Source organism: Caloenas nicobarica, chromosome 1 (genome assembly GCF_036013445.1).
Source record: "Caloenas nicobarica isolate bCalNic1 chromosome 1, bCalNic1.hap1, whole genome shotgun sequence".
NCBI lineage: Eukaryota > Metazoa > Chordata > Aves > Columbiformes > Columbidae > Caloenas > Caloenas nicobarica.
Window position 1 is genome coordinate 130495183 of NC_088245.1, and position 14373 is coordinate 130509555.

The 14373-nt window shown below is 47.7% G+C and overlaps 1 protein-coding gene across 2 annotated transcripts in view; it reads left to right on the forward strand.

Annotated features, from left to right (window-relative positions):
- The window catches only part of ILDR2 (immunoglobulin like domain containing receptor 2), a 42154-nt gene extending 30409 nt beyond the window's left edge, over positions 1-11745 (forward strand). For both annotated transcript variants that reach the window (XM_065654862.1, XM_065654854.1), the window contains 4 exons: positions 465-581; positions 2367-2577; positions 3472-4156; positions 4997-11745. In XM_065654862.1, coding sequence (XP_065510934.1) covers positions 465-581; positions 2367-2577; positions 3472-4156; positions 4997-5032 — 1049 coding nt within the window. In that variant the 3' untranslated portion in view covers positions 5033-11745. The remainder of the gene's footprint in view (positions 1-464; positions 582-2366; positions 2578-3471; positions 4157-4996) is intronic.
- Positions 11746-14373: the final 2628 nt, after the last annotated feature.

Genomic DNA, 14373 nt, shown 5'->3' on the forward strand with positions numbered 1-14373 from the left:
AGCTCCCAAATGCTCAGCCAGCTGTTTCCCCTGCAGACTGGGAGCTTACGGCCGCTGCTGTATAGAGGGAGCCTGATCTCTGGGACTGCGTCTCCCATACCATGACGAATCCTTTCTGTAGTGCTGAGGAAGGGGAAATGAGTGCTACTTTTCTCTCTGCCATCCTCTGTGGGAGGTGGAATCACTGTGGCAATGACACCACTTGATGCATTTGATTGTACAGATTGGGCATTTCCAAACCATTTTTGCTGTTACTGCAAACTTTATAAACGATGCAGCTGTGCTCACAACTTCACATCCCACGTTACAGACAGATTTCTTCTGAAGCAAGGACTGACTCACTCTGTTTTGGAAGACACAGCCTACCTGCCTGCAGATGTGAGCTCAACTATAGGAGCAATATTGTCAGAAAGTCTCCTTGGACTTAAATGTGATTTCTTCTAATGTTTTTCTTCTCTCCCTAGCGGTGCGCAAAGGGTACAGGATCCAGACTGACAAAGAAAGGGACTCCATGAAGGTGCTGTACTATGTCGAGAAAGAACTGGCTCAGTTTGACCCAGCTAGGAGGATGCGAGAACGATGTGAGGAACAAGCATGGTTTGATTTTTTTTTTTTCTGACCTGAAAAAGACCCTGCAAATTCATAGTTAGAAGTTCACTAGCTTTGCCTTAGAGCCAGCCTGTAGCATATGATGTCCAGGATATGGTACTTGGGGCAGGTGAAGTCTAGATTTTAGGCATCTACAAATACTTTCTGATTTTAAAGATCTGCCACTCACCTAATCATCATTCATTAGAGCCAACAAGGTGAGGGATACTCAAATGCTCATGAAAATCATCCATTCAGATAATTAAACTCTTGGATCATCAATATCTGAAAAGCCAAGTGCATACTCATGCCTTCTACAGCCTGTGGTGCAATAATAGCTGGGATATTGTCCTCACAACTTCTATATGTCTTCCAGTGTGCTGCCTGTAAATTCCCAGCTTGGCAAAACAGGAGAGGGATTTTATTGAAAGCATGTTTTGTGGGCTGCAATGACCACAGTGTGGTTTGAAGGATGCAGAAAAGTAGTTTGGAGTGGCTGATGCCCTGCAGAAGAGGCAGGGACTACAAGAAAGATTCAAGAAACCAGGGGATTGTCAGATTTTGTGACACTGGTCAACATAAGATCAGAGGTGGCACATGCATCAGTACCGACAGCTTGGCAGCCAGACAACTGCAGGTGAAGGGGGAAGGACAGTGAATAGGGACAGTGTGCAGACTCAGAATCGAGCTTCTGTGTGGCACTCCTCACTGTCTTCCAGTAGCCTCTTGCAAGCTTTATTTCCCTAAGTAAAGGCTGAGGCTGCACTTAATAGGTGTCAATACAAACCCAAGTGAGGATCTTAACACATTAGGAGGCAGAGGTGCAGTGGCGGGACTGAGTGTGTGCATGAAGAGGGCTTGCAGTGCGGCTCTTTGTCCTCTAGCTGTTCTGTGTGGAGGACAGCAGCAGGCTGGGGGCTCAGTTTCTCCAGGCAGCATTTGACTTGTGCAGAGCTAGTTCACATTAAACACTGGTAGAGGCTTATTTAAAACAGACACGTGAGATCCTGCAAATCAATGAAGGTAATGGCTTTGGGGAGTGACACTACATCAAAGCTCTGTACAGATTAGGCATAATTAACAAATTATATGTACTTCTAAAACAGTCATCGCTGAGCACACTGTCTTCTCCACCCACAAGATTTACTATAAAAAGACCTCTCCAGATTGGTATGTCAGGCCTCCAGATGTCAATGTGCTTGACAGGATAGAGACTGACAGTGATTCACACAGTCTCTTACTTTTTTTCTTAATCTTTTTTTGAGGGGGTGGTTTTTGTTTTAGCTGGGCAAGTCAGGCCAAATCCAGAGCCAGCCTGTCTCACACCAGGAAAGGGGGTGGTGGCACAACTGCTGTGATGATGTTCTACCACGCTCAGTGCCCACCTCGTAAGGGTGGAGAGGCCACATGTATCACTGAAGCAGGGCTGAGGGGGATTTCTGCATGAAGGCTGAACTCAGTTATCTGAGACACAGAGACCTGATGCCATTTGCAGTACCCCTAGAATATCTTACCTGGCTGCCAACTATCAGTTCAGAAGACCTGTAGGTCTAACAGTGGCTCTATGTCCAAACTGAGCCTCAGGAGTCTTGGCCAGTATAGGTCAAGGCTTTGGAGAAGGGCCTTGGATTCCATTTTGTTTTTTTTCTAACAGAAGGCAGCTCAACTTCTTTCCGAAGAAGCTGCAGCAGGGTCCTCCTCAGCCTTCCTGTCCTCTCCTCTCACGCATGCCATCAGGTGATGCCTGTCTCCTTTCTTTTCTGCAACCTCCCCTGCAGATAACAACACCATCTCTGAACTCAGCTCTTTGCATGAGGATGACTTGAACTTCCGTCAGCCCTACCGCCAGGCACGAAGGAAGCCTCTGCCTCCTGCGGGGGACCTGGATGGCGATGCTGAATACTGGGCAGGTGTGGTCGGCGGGGGCAGCACGTCAAGATCACAGGCTGTCTCCGACTACAGAGATGAGCGGGACAGTTTCCGGCACAGGTGATGAGCGCTGCGTTGGGAGGCAGCTCTATCTGGCAAAATAGTAAAGAAAGGAGAAGGAACAGATGGACTGGTAGCTCTTCTCCATTTCCTGCTGCTCTAGTTCTGCTTAGCAGGACAGAGGGGTTAGAGAGAAACGTGAAATCTGGAGATGTCATTAGATGAGGTCAGAATTAATCTGATTCCCACAAGGCTGCTGAAGCCTACCCAGCTGGGCAAAGCTAGGCACCAGCCCCACTCCAGGTGGGATGTAAAAGTGAGATCAATAGGAAATGAAGCCACCCTTCACAAAGTGCTCTCTTGATATTTGCACCTGATTCCTCCAGCACTTTCCAGTGCTGGTGTGCTTTGTTAGGAGTCACACCCTGGTGCTTTGGTGCAGCAAGACCTGTACTCCAGGTCTAAAGGACTGGCACATCCTTCCCTCACATAGCAGCAGCCCAGACTCCCAAAAGCAATGGCATGGATCTCTTTCTCTCAATGCTGGACTATGGTGCCACCTCAGTCCCTTTAAACCTGCTTCAAAATTGCCCTGCTGTGAGCTTTTGTAGCCCAGTTCTTGGGTTTTCCCAGCAGGGCGTACACCTACAAGCTTTGGGGTCAAGGAGAAGTGAGTCCAGGCCTGCATACTGGAGGACAAGGGAGGTGCACTCTGGGGTTAATCTTGGGTCACGTTAGACATGTAGAGTCTGAGCTATCTGCACTAAGCTGCCTTTACACTCAGCAGAGAGAAGCAGGGATATCTAGGATATCTCTTCCTACAGAAGATGATGAAAACAGGTCAGATGATTAATGCCTCAGGAATGCCTGTTTCCCTCCATTGTCTGTGAAAGCAGCTGAGGGGATGAGCACAGCTGAATCCTGCCCTCTAACACTACCTCTTTCCTCCCCCAGCCAGCAGAGATCCAAGTCCGAGATGTTGTCCCGCAAGAGCTTCTCTGTGGGAGTGCCGGCCGTCTCAATGGACGAGCTGGCGGCCTTTGCGGAGTCCTACAGCCAGCGGACCCGGCGGGCGGACAGCCAGGAGACTCGGCGTTTCGAGCGGTCAGAGTCGCACGGCGGGCGCAGCGGAGGGCTGCCCCACCAGGATAGCTCCATGGAGGAGTACTACACCAAGCGTAGCAGAGGGAACCGAGAGCCGCTGACGGACTCGGATCGGGGCTGGTCATACAGCCCACCCCGGAGACGGGCCCATGAGGAGAAGCACCTGCCCAGGCTGGTGAGCCGGACGCCTGGAGGGAGCCAGAAATACGATCACTCCTACCTCAGCAGCGTCTTGGAGAGGAAATCCCGGAGCTACGATGAGAGCGGGGACCGGAGTGAAACCCCCTCAAAGCTGAGCTCGCAGCCCAGCCAGAGAGGAGGGGGAACATACTATGCCTGGTCACCACCCTCTACCTACAAAGCTGAGAAGTCACAGCAGCAGCCACAGCAGCCACCGCCTCAGCAGGAGGAAGGGGAGGACACCCTGCCCCCGTACAGTGAGAGGGAGCTGAGCCGGGGCCCTTCATACAGGGCCAGGGAGCAGGCCTACCTCAATGCCTCTGACAAGAAGAGGAAAAAGGACCCCAAGAAAACAGTAAGGCCGTGCCTGGTGCTCCTAATCCAAATAGACTGAGTGGGGAGCCATGAGGCAGGGGTTACTAACCAGAGTTTACAGGCAAGGGGGCTCTCCAGGAGGGTAGAGCCTGGAGCCTGAGTGTGGGGAACCCCAGATAAGGGGAGTCACTGTGGGAAGAGGATGGTCACTGTGGGTGTAGGAGGCCAGAAAGGGAAATAGCTCTTACACAGGACTTTCTGATGGAGGGGAGAGACAGATGTGCCTGGGACTGGGGATGTAAGGGATGTTTTTGGTATCAGTGGTTTGGTGATCCAAGCAATTAGAAGTTTAGGGATTAGGATTAAGGTAGGGAAGGGAATTTACCAGGGTTTACAGAAATGACAGGGCATTGCTTTGGTCTTGATCCTTGTTAAGGAAGGGTTGAGAGGCTCTGTACTTCCGGGTTGGGACAGGGCTAGTAGCAAGGTATGGTGTGAGACCTCATCTTTCTGAAAGGGGTGAGATGACAGACTCCTGTGGGTACATGCCCATGGGCATGTGTAGGGGCCATGAATGCCAAAGGCATTCCTCACACAGGATACCAGCAACTGCAAAATATCGTGCCACAGTCTGGACTAGTGAGGACTGATGAGTTCATGGTCATTTGGTAAGGGGAGCTGGCTGAAGTCTGCTCCATGAGGGAGACCTTGTCGCTAAAGCAGCTTGGCTGTTAGGCCTGAGCTGAAGTGTCGTGTGTGAGAAAGGGGTGTGAGTGGACAAAGCTGTTGTTGTTTGGTTGTGTCTCTGTCAAAGCTATGTCTTTCTCTTTGTCCATTCCACGGATGATTTCCCGTTGACATTTCTGTTCTCTCTTCTCAGAATGATTTCCCAACAAGGATGTCCCTTGTAGTTTGAAGTTGTTGTGGACATATCATGTTGATGGGCTGGATACCATGAGGTGACTGCAATGGAAAAGATACACAGCAACAAGCAAGAGAAGCCTCTGTGAACCTTCGCAGCCATCAGCCATGGATGGACTCTGCTTCAGTTGTTTGTTTCATCAGAGAGAGCAGAGGCTTTTGTAAGAGACAGACTCCCATGAACAGCACTCATTCTCAGAGGCTCTGGGAATCTGCCAGGAAAATGAGGCCAGGGCTCTCTTTGGCACCCTGTTTTCTAGTGCCCTCCATTCTGCGCTGGAAGGCAGCCATATCCCCACTGTCCCTGCAGCCCTGAACTACAAGCGAGGCTGCCTTTGGTCCTCCTGCCTGTCTCATGTGCAGAGAGAGGCCTGTGTGCATACCTCTTGCTCTCTCTGTCTCGTCAGCTCTCTGTTTGGATCAAAATTGTCTCCATACTTAGAGCCTTTTCTGTATCATCATCCCTATGCTGGGAGGAGGCCTTGTTCTTACAGCTGCAGACTGCCTCCAGCTGATGGGGCCCTAAATCATGAAAGAAAATCTACATCCTTTCAGATGCTATAGAAAAGGACTGATGAGGTGTTAACTTTGGCAAGGGCTGAACAGAGAGAGACGATTATGGGCTGTTTTGTTCAATATATTTAGTTCTGTTCATTGTGTGATGAGAGTTGCAGGTGAGATTGATGTATTGTTTTGAAAGTGGATCAAAGTAGCTTTTATTGTGATGAGAGCATGATGTGTTTTTTCCCCCATCCCCAACTGTGATTTGTTTTGATACAGTTGCATTTCCTTGCAGCTGAGCTACAACCCTGTAGAGCTTCAAGCTAGAATACCTACTCTACCGTATCATAAGCAGTGCTCTAGCTTTGCTGGCGCAGTGCTTCCAGCACCACCAGGCATCTCTGCTTACTGAGCGGCCTTTTTGTTTTGTAAAAGCAAAAGGGAAAGTCTCAGTGAGAGGGCAGCTACAGATCTTCATCCTGTGCTACTGGTCTTACTCCTTTCTGGTCATTGTTCCCAGACACCGAAGAGAGCAGTAACAACAATGGAAAAAGAATTAACACTTTTAATGAACACAAGCTTTGAAAGTCACCTTTTTCACTTGCAACCATTTCATTCACTTCAGTTGTGACATGGTTTTAGTGGCTGTTGTCTCAGGAACAGCTGAATTTAGAAGTGAGTGCTTCACACCATTTGGAAGCCTGACATTCTGGTTTTCCTAGGGTATAATGCAGTCATTTCTTTAATTTTTAGCTGCTAAAATCATAATGTGAAAGAAGAATATGGGAACATTTTAAGGTCTAATATCTTGATCCCTATTACACCTAAAAACAACTTAGTGCCCTCCTGTGTTACAGGCATTTGTCAGCCTCTGAAATGCTGTCTCTGTTGCTACTCTGGAAATCTGAGGAGCTGTCTGGCCTCAGGTGCTCACTCTGGCAATACTGTTTAGAACATGAGATTTATTAGCATCACTGCTGTTCTCCATAAAAATGATAGATTCATTTCTGTGTTACTCCTTTGCCAGATCAGTTCACCAGGGATGGTCAGGGGAGAGGAAGAATAATCTCCATAGACTGATGACATCGCAGTTTTCATGCTAGAAGGTGAATTGATGAAAGGATGGCATTCTTCTCCTCCCATGTTCCTCTAGCAATTACTGTAGTTTTGGAAATCCCAGTCCTGGGTCTTCCTGGCCAGAGAAGGATTAGCCTGTAGGGGCATGCAATCACGGAATCACAGAATGGTTTGTGCAGGAAGGGACCTTTAAAGATCATCTAGTTCCAACCTCCCTGCCATGGGCAGGGACACCTTCCACTAGACCAGGTTGCTCAAAGCCCTGTCCAACCTGGCCTTGAACACTTCCAGGGATGGGACATCCACAGCTTCTCTGGGCAGCCTCTTCCAGTGCCTCACCACCCTCATAGTAAAGAATTTCTTCCTTATATCTAGTCTAAATCTGCTCTCTTTTAGTCTAAAATCATTGCCCCTGGTAAAAAGTCTCTCTCTTTCTTATAAGCCCCCTCTAAGTACTGAAAGGCTGCAATAAGGTCTCCCCAGAGCCTTCTCCAGGCTGAACAACCCCAACTTTCTCAGGATGTCTTCATAGGAGAGGTGTTACATTGCTCTGATAATTTTGTGGCCTCCTCTGGACCCACACAGCAGGTCCATGTCTTTCTTGTGCTGGTGGCCTCAGAGCTGAACACAGAACTTCAGGTGAGATCTCAAGAGAATGGTCAGTAGTTCCCAGGTTCCTCCTTTGTACCATTTTTAAAAGTGGGTATGATTCCCTTTTTCCAGTCATGGCCTGTGCCATGACTTTTCAGATAGGCAGAGTGTATTAGCAACTATATTTGCCAGCTACATGCCAACTACATCTACTTATATTATGGCTGGAGAGACTGAATTGTAAGTATTTTTATCTTTTCTCCTCTTTAATGTATGTTCCTAGGAAAATCACAGCACGGTTAACAAGAGATAGGCAGGTGGTTGCCATCTGAGGTCTCTCTGGCCTTGAGAAGTCTACAGAGCTACACTAAATGGTATTTTAAAGTAAACATTTTGTCCCTGATATATGACACTAGCAGCAAGAAATGTTGATGGTTTTTTAGTTTGAAAACCTTGGGAACCCCTGTGCCATGAATTTCAAGAGAGTTTAGCCTGCCATCTTTTTCCATCAGACATCCAGCAGATCCAGGAAACATTTTACATAGAAAATTGAAATTGCATCTGCAACAATGACTATGTCAGGCGCCAAAACAGTGATTTAAAAGTCTCTGAATACCTCTATCTTTTAAATCATACTGAGAACTGGAGTGTCGCAATCTCCTCATTTCAGTGATGTCTGTCCCTTATCTCAGTCACTGTAGTTCATTTGATCAAACCCTCAGGAATAAGTTGTGTGTATTAAGAATACAAGCCTTCCCCTCATTTATTTGAATCACTTTTGTTTGCTTGATGCTGGTACTTTAGGGCATTTGTACACTATGTGTAAGAAGTTGCTGTTTATGCATCTAGCTTATAAATAAGTAGTTGCAAGCTAATTCTCTTAAGAAAACTATTTTAATTGTAGAAACAACTGTTCATAAGAACCGTTCAACGTTTCTTTTGAATCCAAGTGCCTGGAAAAGTATTGAAGATTTTATGACTAGTGATTCTACAAGTTTTACAAGAAGATAAAAATTTCAGCCTCAGAAAAAAGGGCATGTCTTGATTCCCTGAAGGCAGGTCTGGGCAGCACCCATCAGTCAGCTCCACCTTGCTCTAAAATTCTAGATTTCATATCTGCCTATACGAATCTGAAGGAATTTTCAGTTACTGATGGTGTCTGTCCTCAGGCCATCTTTATTTTTCCCATTAGAAATGTGTCTGCAGCAGCACCAAGTGGACCAAATCAAAAAGTGAGGGGTGATGTAGAGTAGGGCTTCCATCTCTATAGCTGCACAACCCTAATGACCCGTGACTCTTGCAGCAGAGGGGAGCAGGTGGCCAGAGGCTGATGGAGGAGCCAAGAGGAGCCTCTTGTTTCAGAAAAGAAGTAATGGTTCATGTCTGCACCATCCCTCAGAACACCTGCAGAATGCTGGCGCTGGGAAATAATGAGCCTGATTATTATGGGGTCTCAGATTATAAATTTTCCAGTGATCAATTTTTATTGCTGGCATAAAACTAAAATCCTTTTCGTACAGGATATGGATGTCTGGGTCGTGTCAAGGACACAGATGGTTTTGTGGCCTTAAAATAAAGCATCACAACAGTGAGTTGTTAAGAAGAAACTGAGATGATCAGTGAATCCTGGGGAAAAAAAAAGAGCCCTTAGAGTAACAGCAGGATTAAGCATCAGCAGTAAGTTTGGCTGTGCTGTGAAAAATGTCATCTGGGTTGCTGAAAAAAGTTTTGACATAATTAAATGGAAAAATAAACACCAATGGTAATGACTTCTCAACAATGCCGTTATTCCTTTAAAGCGCATTGTAAAAATTTCAGGGAGTGGCTTCAGTCCGAATATCCTCAGGCCACTCAGTTTCCAGTGAAATGGAAAATTAATAAAGTTAGCAGTCTGAATACTTAAAAACTTTGAGAAACTCCAACACGTATCACCTGAGACAGCCAACCGGAATTATTCAGGTTTTTGTGCTGGCCTATAATATAGGAACTGGACCTGTAAGCATCCCAGCCATTGTTCCTGTCCCTAGGTCAGAGGTGGCCATCAGCAGGGTGCCCTAGACCCACCTTCCCTGCAGCCAGCCGTGGCAGCTGCGTCTGCTGGGTCTCCCCAAGAGGTTGCAGATCCTGTTGCGATGTCTGGGTCCCTGCGTAGCTCGCTGAATTGTGGTTTTCATTCTGGCTTGTGACTCTGGGTACCTGTGGATCAGCAGTTACGTGGCTTTCCTGACCCAGTTCACCAGTCATATAAGCCAAATGGTTTTGCAATCACCAAAGAGATTTTGACACACCAATCCTCTCCAGCGTTACCTAAAACTGACCAGAGGAACCTGTGGGAGTGAGCAGCCTAGAAAGTATCGAGCATTTTAAGATGGAACTAGCCTTTGGCAGAGGGAAGAGAAGGGGCATTCTCAGAGCATTTTTTCAGGGCATTTCAGACGAGTTAACACACTTGGATGCTACCTGTGGGCTGTGACCAGCTTCCTCTGATAACACAGTGATCTGACATTGAGCAGAAGAGCTTTGCTTGGCCAAGTTGCTGGGCTGCTCCTACAGTTCCAGGTTGTCTTGAGCAAAGTAACTGCTGACTCTCCATATGCTCACAGAGGATTATGCCTCTTTTGAACCAAGGTCCCTCCCAAAGCTGCTTCTCTGAAGAGATGCAGGACAGGTCCTGGGCTGGACAAATACAGATCCCTGAGAAGGAGCAATCAAAAAACACTTTAGAACTCAAACTTTATCACAAACAGTTACAGGTACATAAACAGAACACCACAGTGTTTATCATGCCTAGGCTATTCTGAAAATAATTTTAATGTCATGGAGATTGTTTTGCTGAGAAACCACTTGGTGCTATCTTCCTTTTCCTCCGGGGAGCTTTCACACAAAGATGAGGGTTAGGATCTGTTCTGTGTCACTAAGGAGAGGCTTTGGGACATGTGGAAACAGAAGCTAGAGGGACTTTAGCTCATTTCTTGGCTGGGTCCGGGAGCAAAGAGACCTTTGGCATAAGCCAGGTGCTGCAGATCTGACCCTATGACTGCAGAAATTTCTGTGGTACAGCATCTCCATCTCCATCCTGGCTGTATGTGCTTTCTACAACAGTTGTGACATTGAAATCAGCCTCATTATCACTTGGGCCTCCTAAAGTCCCTTTCCCATTGCCTCGAAGATCAGAAGAGAGATTCATTACATGATGTGATGGGATGGCTGTCATTTTGATATGATCTTAAAAATGCCAGCTGAATTACCAGCATTAGAAACAGAAAAATCTTAAGAATAAAGTTAGCCAATAGTAAAGGAATGAATCTGCCATGAGTCCCATATGAATTATCTTGTGACATTTATAATTGCTTTTTGACATTCACCCCTGCATGCATGAGGGCACTTGCAAGGAGAGACCTTCATCTTCTCTCCCTTTCTGCTGGTCATTTTTTGTCATGCTTGTAATCCCTCTCTGACCCCTCTGCTTTCCTTGGCTATCTCCAGTTAACTTTCAGCATTGTGCCTAAGGGTTCCAGTCAATTTAGATGTAGAGTGTGTGACATTTTGTAAAAAGACTTTTACCCCCTATAAAAGCAAAAATTACAGAATACACAAAACAAACCCAAAAGCCCTCCAGATATTCTTTCAAGCCCAAGCAGGAATGTTACTGGAAACATTTTAAAAATTAAGGCTGAACATAATTTCAAAACGAGTAAGTATTGTTTTCAACCCCAGGACAGCTGCAGTCAGAGCTCTGAAGTGCAAACAACGGAAGCAAATACATTTGGTTTTCATTGTCCTTGGTGGGAGCAGTGGCAGAGAGAAGCAGCATTTCATGAGTCACAGAAAGCAAATGGGATTCCAAGATACTATTAGTTACATTTGAGTTTAAAAGTATGAATTAGAAGTTGTCAGGCTCATTGTAAAACCAAAATTCAGTTCAAGGAAATGGCAAGGTTTTAATCTCTATTGCCTGGTGGTGGCTCTCCACCACACCTGCTCACTCTATATAGAATTTTTTTTTTTTTTTTTGCAAAGCTCTACTAGTGTTCCGAGAACAACATGCCCTCCCTGTCCCAAGCACAAAAATTTAACTTAGAGGTGAAAGAAGCCTCTTCTGCATCCCTGCTCCAGGCAGACAGCCTGCAGAGCACCAACACTGTCCCATCGTGCATCGTAACAGACTCGACTTCAGTTTGGTTTGTTCAAGCTACACAGTCCAGAGGCTCTGGGCTGGGAGCTCGGTGCCTCCTGTGTGACTTTCATAGACCCTCTTGAAAGCCCGGGCCCAGGGGAATAGTCTTCTTGCTGGTTATCAATGCGCCTTTTTTCTTTTCTTTTCTTTGCTGTTGCTTGCCTGCAACAGCCGTTTCCCACCCATTACGCAGTGAGTGGCTTTCTTTGCTATACTCAGCTGTTGTTATTTTACTTAGATTGTCCTTCTCTGTTTTTAATATGGGGGGGAGAAGGACATGAGAATACTCTGTATGATGAAAATACAACACTTTTATAGCCTTTTGGGACACGTCCTCATCCCCAATTACCAAGCACTATACATTTGCCATGCTTGCAGTTTCAAGGTTGTTGCTTTTGAGTTGTTACCATGGAGAATAAAAGGAAAAGCTACTGCCAATCTGCCTTTTTATTATCCTGCAGGCAAACAATTTGCCCACTTTTTGCTAAGAAACAAGCAGTTTACACAAGCAGTGTTCAACCCCTTTTTGATTAATGGACTATAAACCAAACATTTTCCAATGGAGCAACAGATCCCTTCATAAATTTAATACCCAGCTCACAGGATAACATATACAAGCCCATTCTGCCCAGCATGCTTTCATACAAGGAATCCCTGCACGTACCCCATGGAGCCCCACTACTTCACAGAAAGGATAAACTCTCCTCTGGTTTTGCAGACCAAAAAAACATTTGCCCTGTGGATTTCATTGGGAAACTTTATATTTTTCCTACAGATGTGTTCTTTCCTTTAGGCAGGTTGACCCCCTTTGTCTTTAAATGTCTGCAGTACTCTCCACCAACATGTTCCGCCTCTCATAAACAAGCGACTTCATTCAGACCCTGCCTCCGTGTTATAAATAATGGATGGGGACTCTCGCTCTGTTTGCAGATGTAATCTGAACAGCATTTGTATGTTCAGATCCACACCCGCTGGGCGATACCAGCAGTGCAGGAGAAGTGCAGGCAGCTCTCAGCTCTGGTCTGTACGTCCCCATGTGAGGCGCGTCACCCCTTGGCTCTTCAGTGTGCTCCCCGCAGAGAGGGAAGCCACCCAGGGCCACCTGTGTCCCAGAGCGATGCTGGTCAAGCCCCAGCCAGCTCAGCCTGGCTCTGGACACCTCTCCCAAATGCCGGGGTGCGTCGCGACTTGAGCTTTCTGCCTCTGCACTGAACTAACACCCCGGGGTTGTACCCTTGGCAAACCTGGATCCAGATGCAAGCGTTAACAACGCAGGCTCCATCCTCACATTCACAGCCTGCTAAGTCAACAGCCGTGGCCCCTCGGTCAAAAATACCCCATAAGCAATACCCTTGGAGCCCCACCAGTCCCCTCAGCTTGGAGCACAGCCCTGAGGGAAGCCTCCTAAGGACCCCGAAACAATACCCCCCCCTCCCTTCTGTACTGGGGAGAGGAGCGAGGGGGGAAGTTCATTCAGCTCCCGCTTCGCCCAAAGGCGCCCACTGACCCGGCAGGGCCGCCCCGCCCGGCCCGAGTCGCCCTGGCTGCAGGCGGCGCCCGGGCAGCCCCTCCCGCTGCCGCCACCGCCTGTGGACGGGCGCCCTCTGGCGGCCCGCCCTGCCGCTGCGCGCGGCGGGGGGGTGTCGCAGGGTCACAGAGGCGTTTTGGTTGGCAGAGACCCTCAAGATCATCGAGTTCAACCACAACCTAACTCTGGCACTAAACCATGTCCCTTAGAACCTCGTCTACACATCTTTTAAATCCCCCCAGGGATGGTGACTCCACCACTTCCGTGGGCAGCCTGTTCCAGTGCCTGACAACACTTTCTGTGAAGAAATGTTTCCTAATGTCCAATCTAAACCTCCCCTGGTGCAACTTGAGGCCATTTCCTCTCATCCTATCGCTTGTTACTTGGGAGAAGAGACCAACCCCCTCCATGCTACACCCTCCTTTCAGGCAGCTGTAGCCAGCGATCAGGTCTCCCCTCAGCCTCCTTTTCTCCAGGCTGAACAGCCCCAGCTCCCTCAGCTGCTCCTCATCAGACTTGTGCTCCAGGCCCCTCACCAGCTTCATCACCCTTCATCACCCTCCTCTGAACTCTCTCCAGCACCTCCATGTCTTTCTTGTAGTGAGAGGCCCAAAACTGAACACAGGATTTGAGGCGGGACCTCACCAGTGCTGAGTACAGGGGGACAATCACTTCTCTAGTCCTGCTGGCCACACTAGTTCTGATGCATGCCAGGCTTTTTGGCCACCTGGGCACACTGCTGGCTCATGTTCAGCCAGGTGACAATCAACACCCCCAGGTCCTTTTCTACCAGCAGCTTTCCAGCCACTCTTCCCCGAGCCTGCAGCGCTGCCTGGGGTTGTTGTGACCCAAGTGCAGGACCTGGCACTTGGCCTTGTTAAACCTCATACAATTGGCCTCAGCCCAACAATCCAGCCGGTCCAGATCCCTCTGTATGGCATTCCTGCCCTCCAGCAGTTCAACACTCCCATCCAATTTGGTGTCGTCTGCAATCTTACTGAGAGTGCATTCAATCCTCCTGTCCCAATCACTGATAAAGAGATTAAACAGAACTGGCCCCAGCACTGAGCCCTGGGGAACAACACTCGGTGACTGCCCACCAAATGGATTTGGCTCCACTGCAACTCTTTGGGCCCGGCCCTCCAGCCAGTTCTTTACTCAGTAAAGAGTACCCAGCAAAGTCTGCCCCGTTCCTGCCCAAAGTGGCAGGTTCAGTGGGGAGAAGCTGAATGAACGGAGTGTGTAGCGTTAAAGATCTCTAAGGTTAACACTTGCCCCTGAAAATTGTCATTAGTCCTTTTTTTTTCTTCCATGTGTGAACATGCTCAGCATTTCTTTGAGGCTCTTGATTCTTCCTTCTCTCTCAACGGAAATCTTCAGACCTACCAGAATAAGGAAAGGTGCGCATACCTTGAAGACAAATAGAGGTGAGGAAGCCATGACAACAGAAATGCTGAGGGGT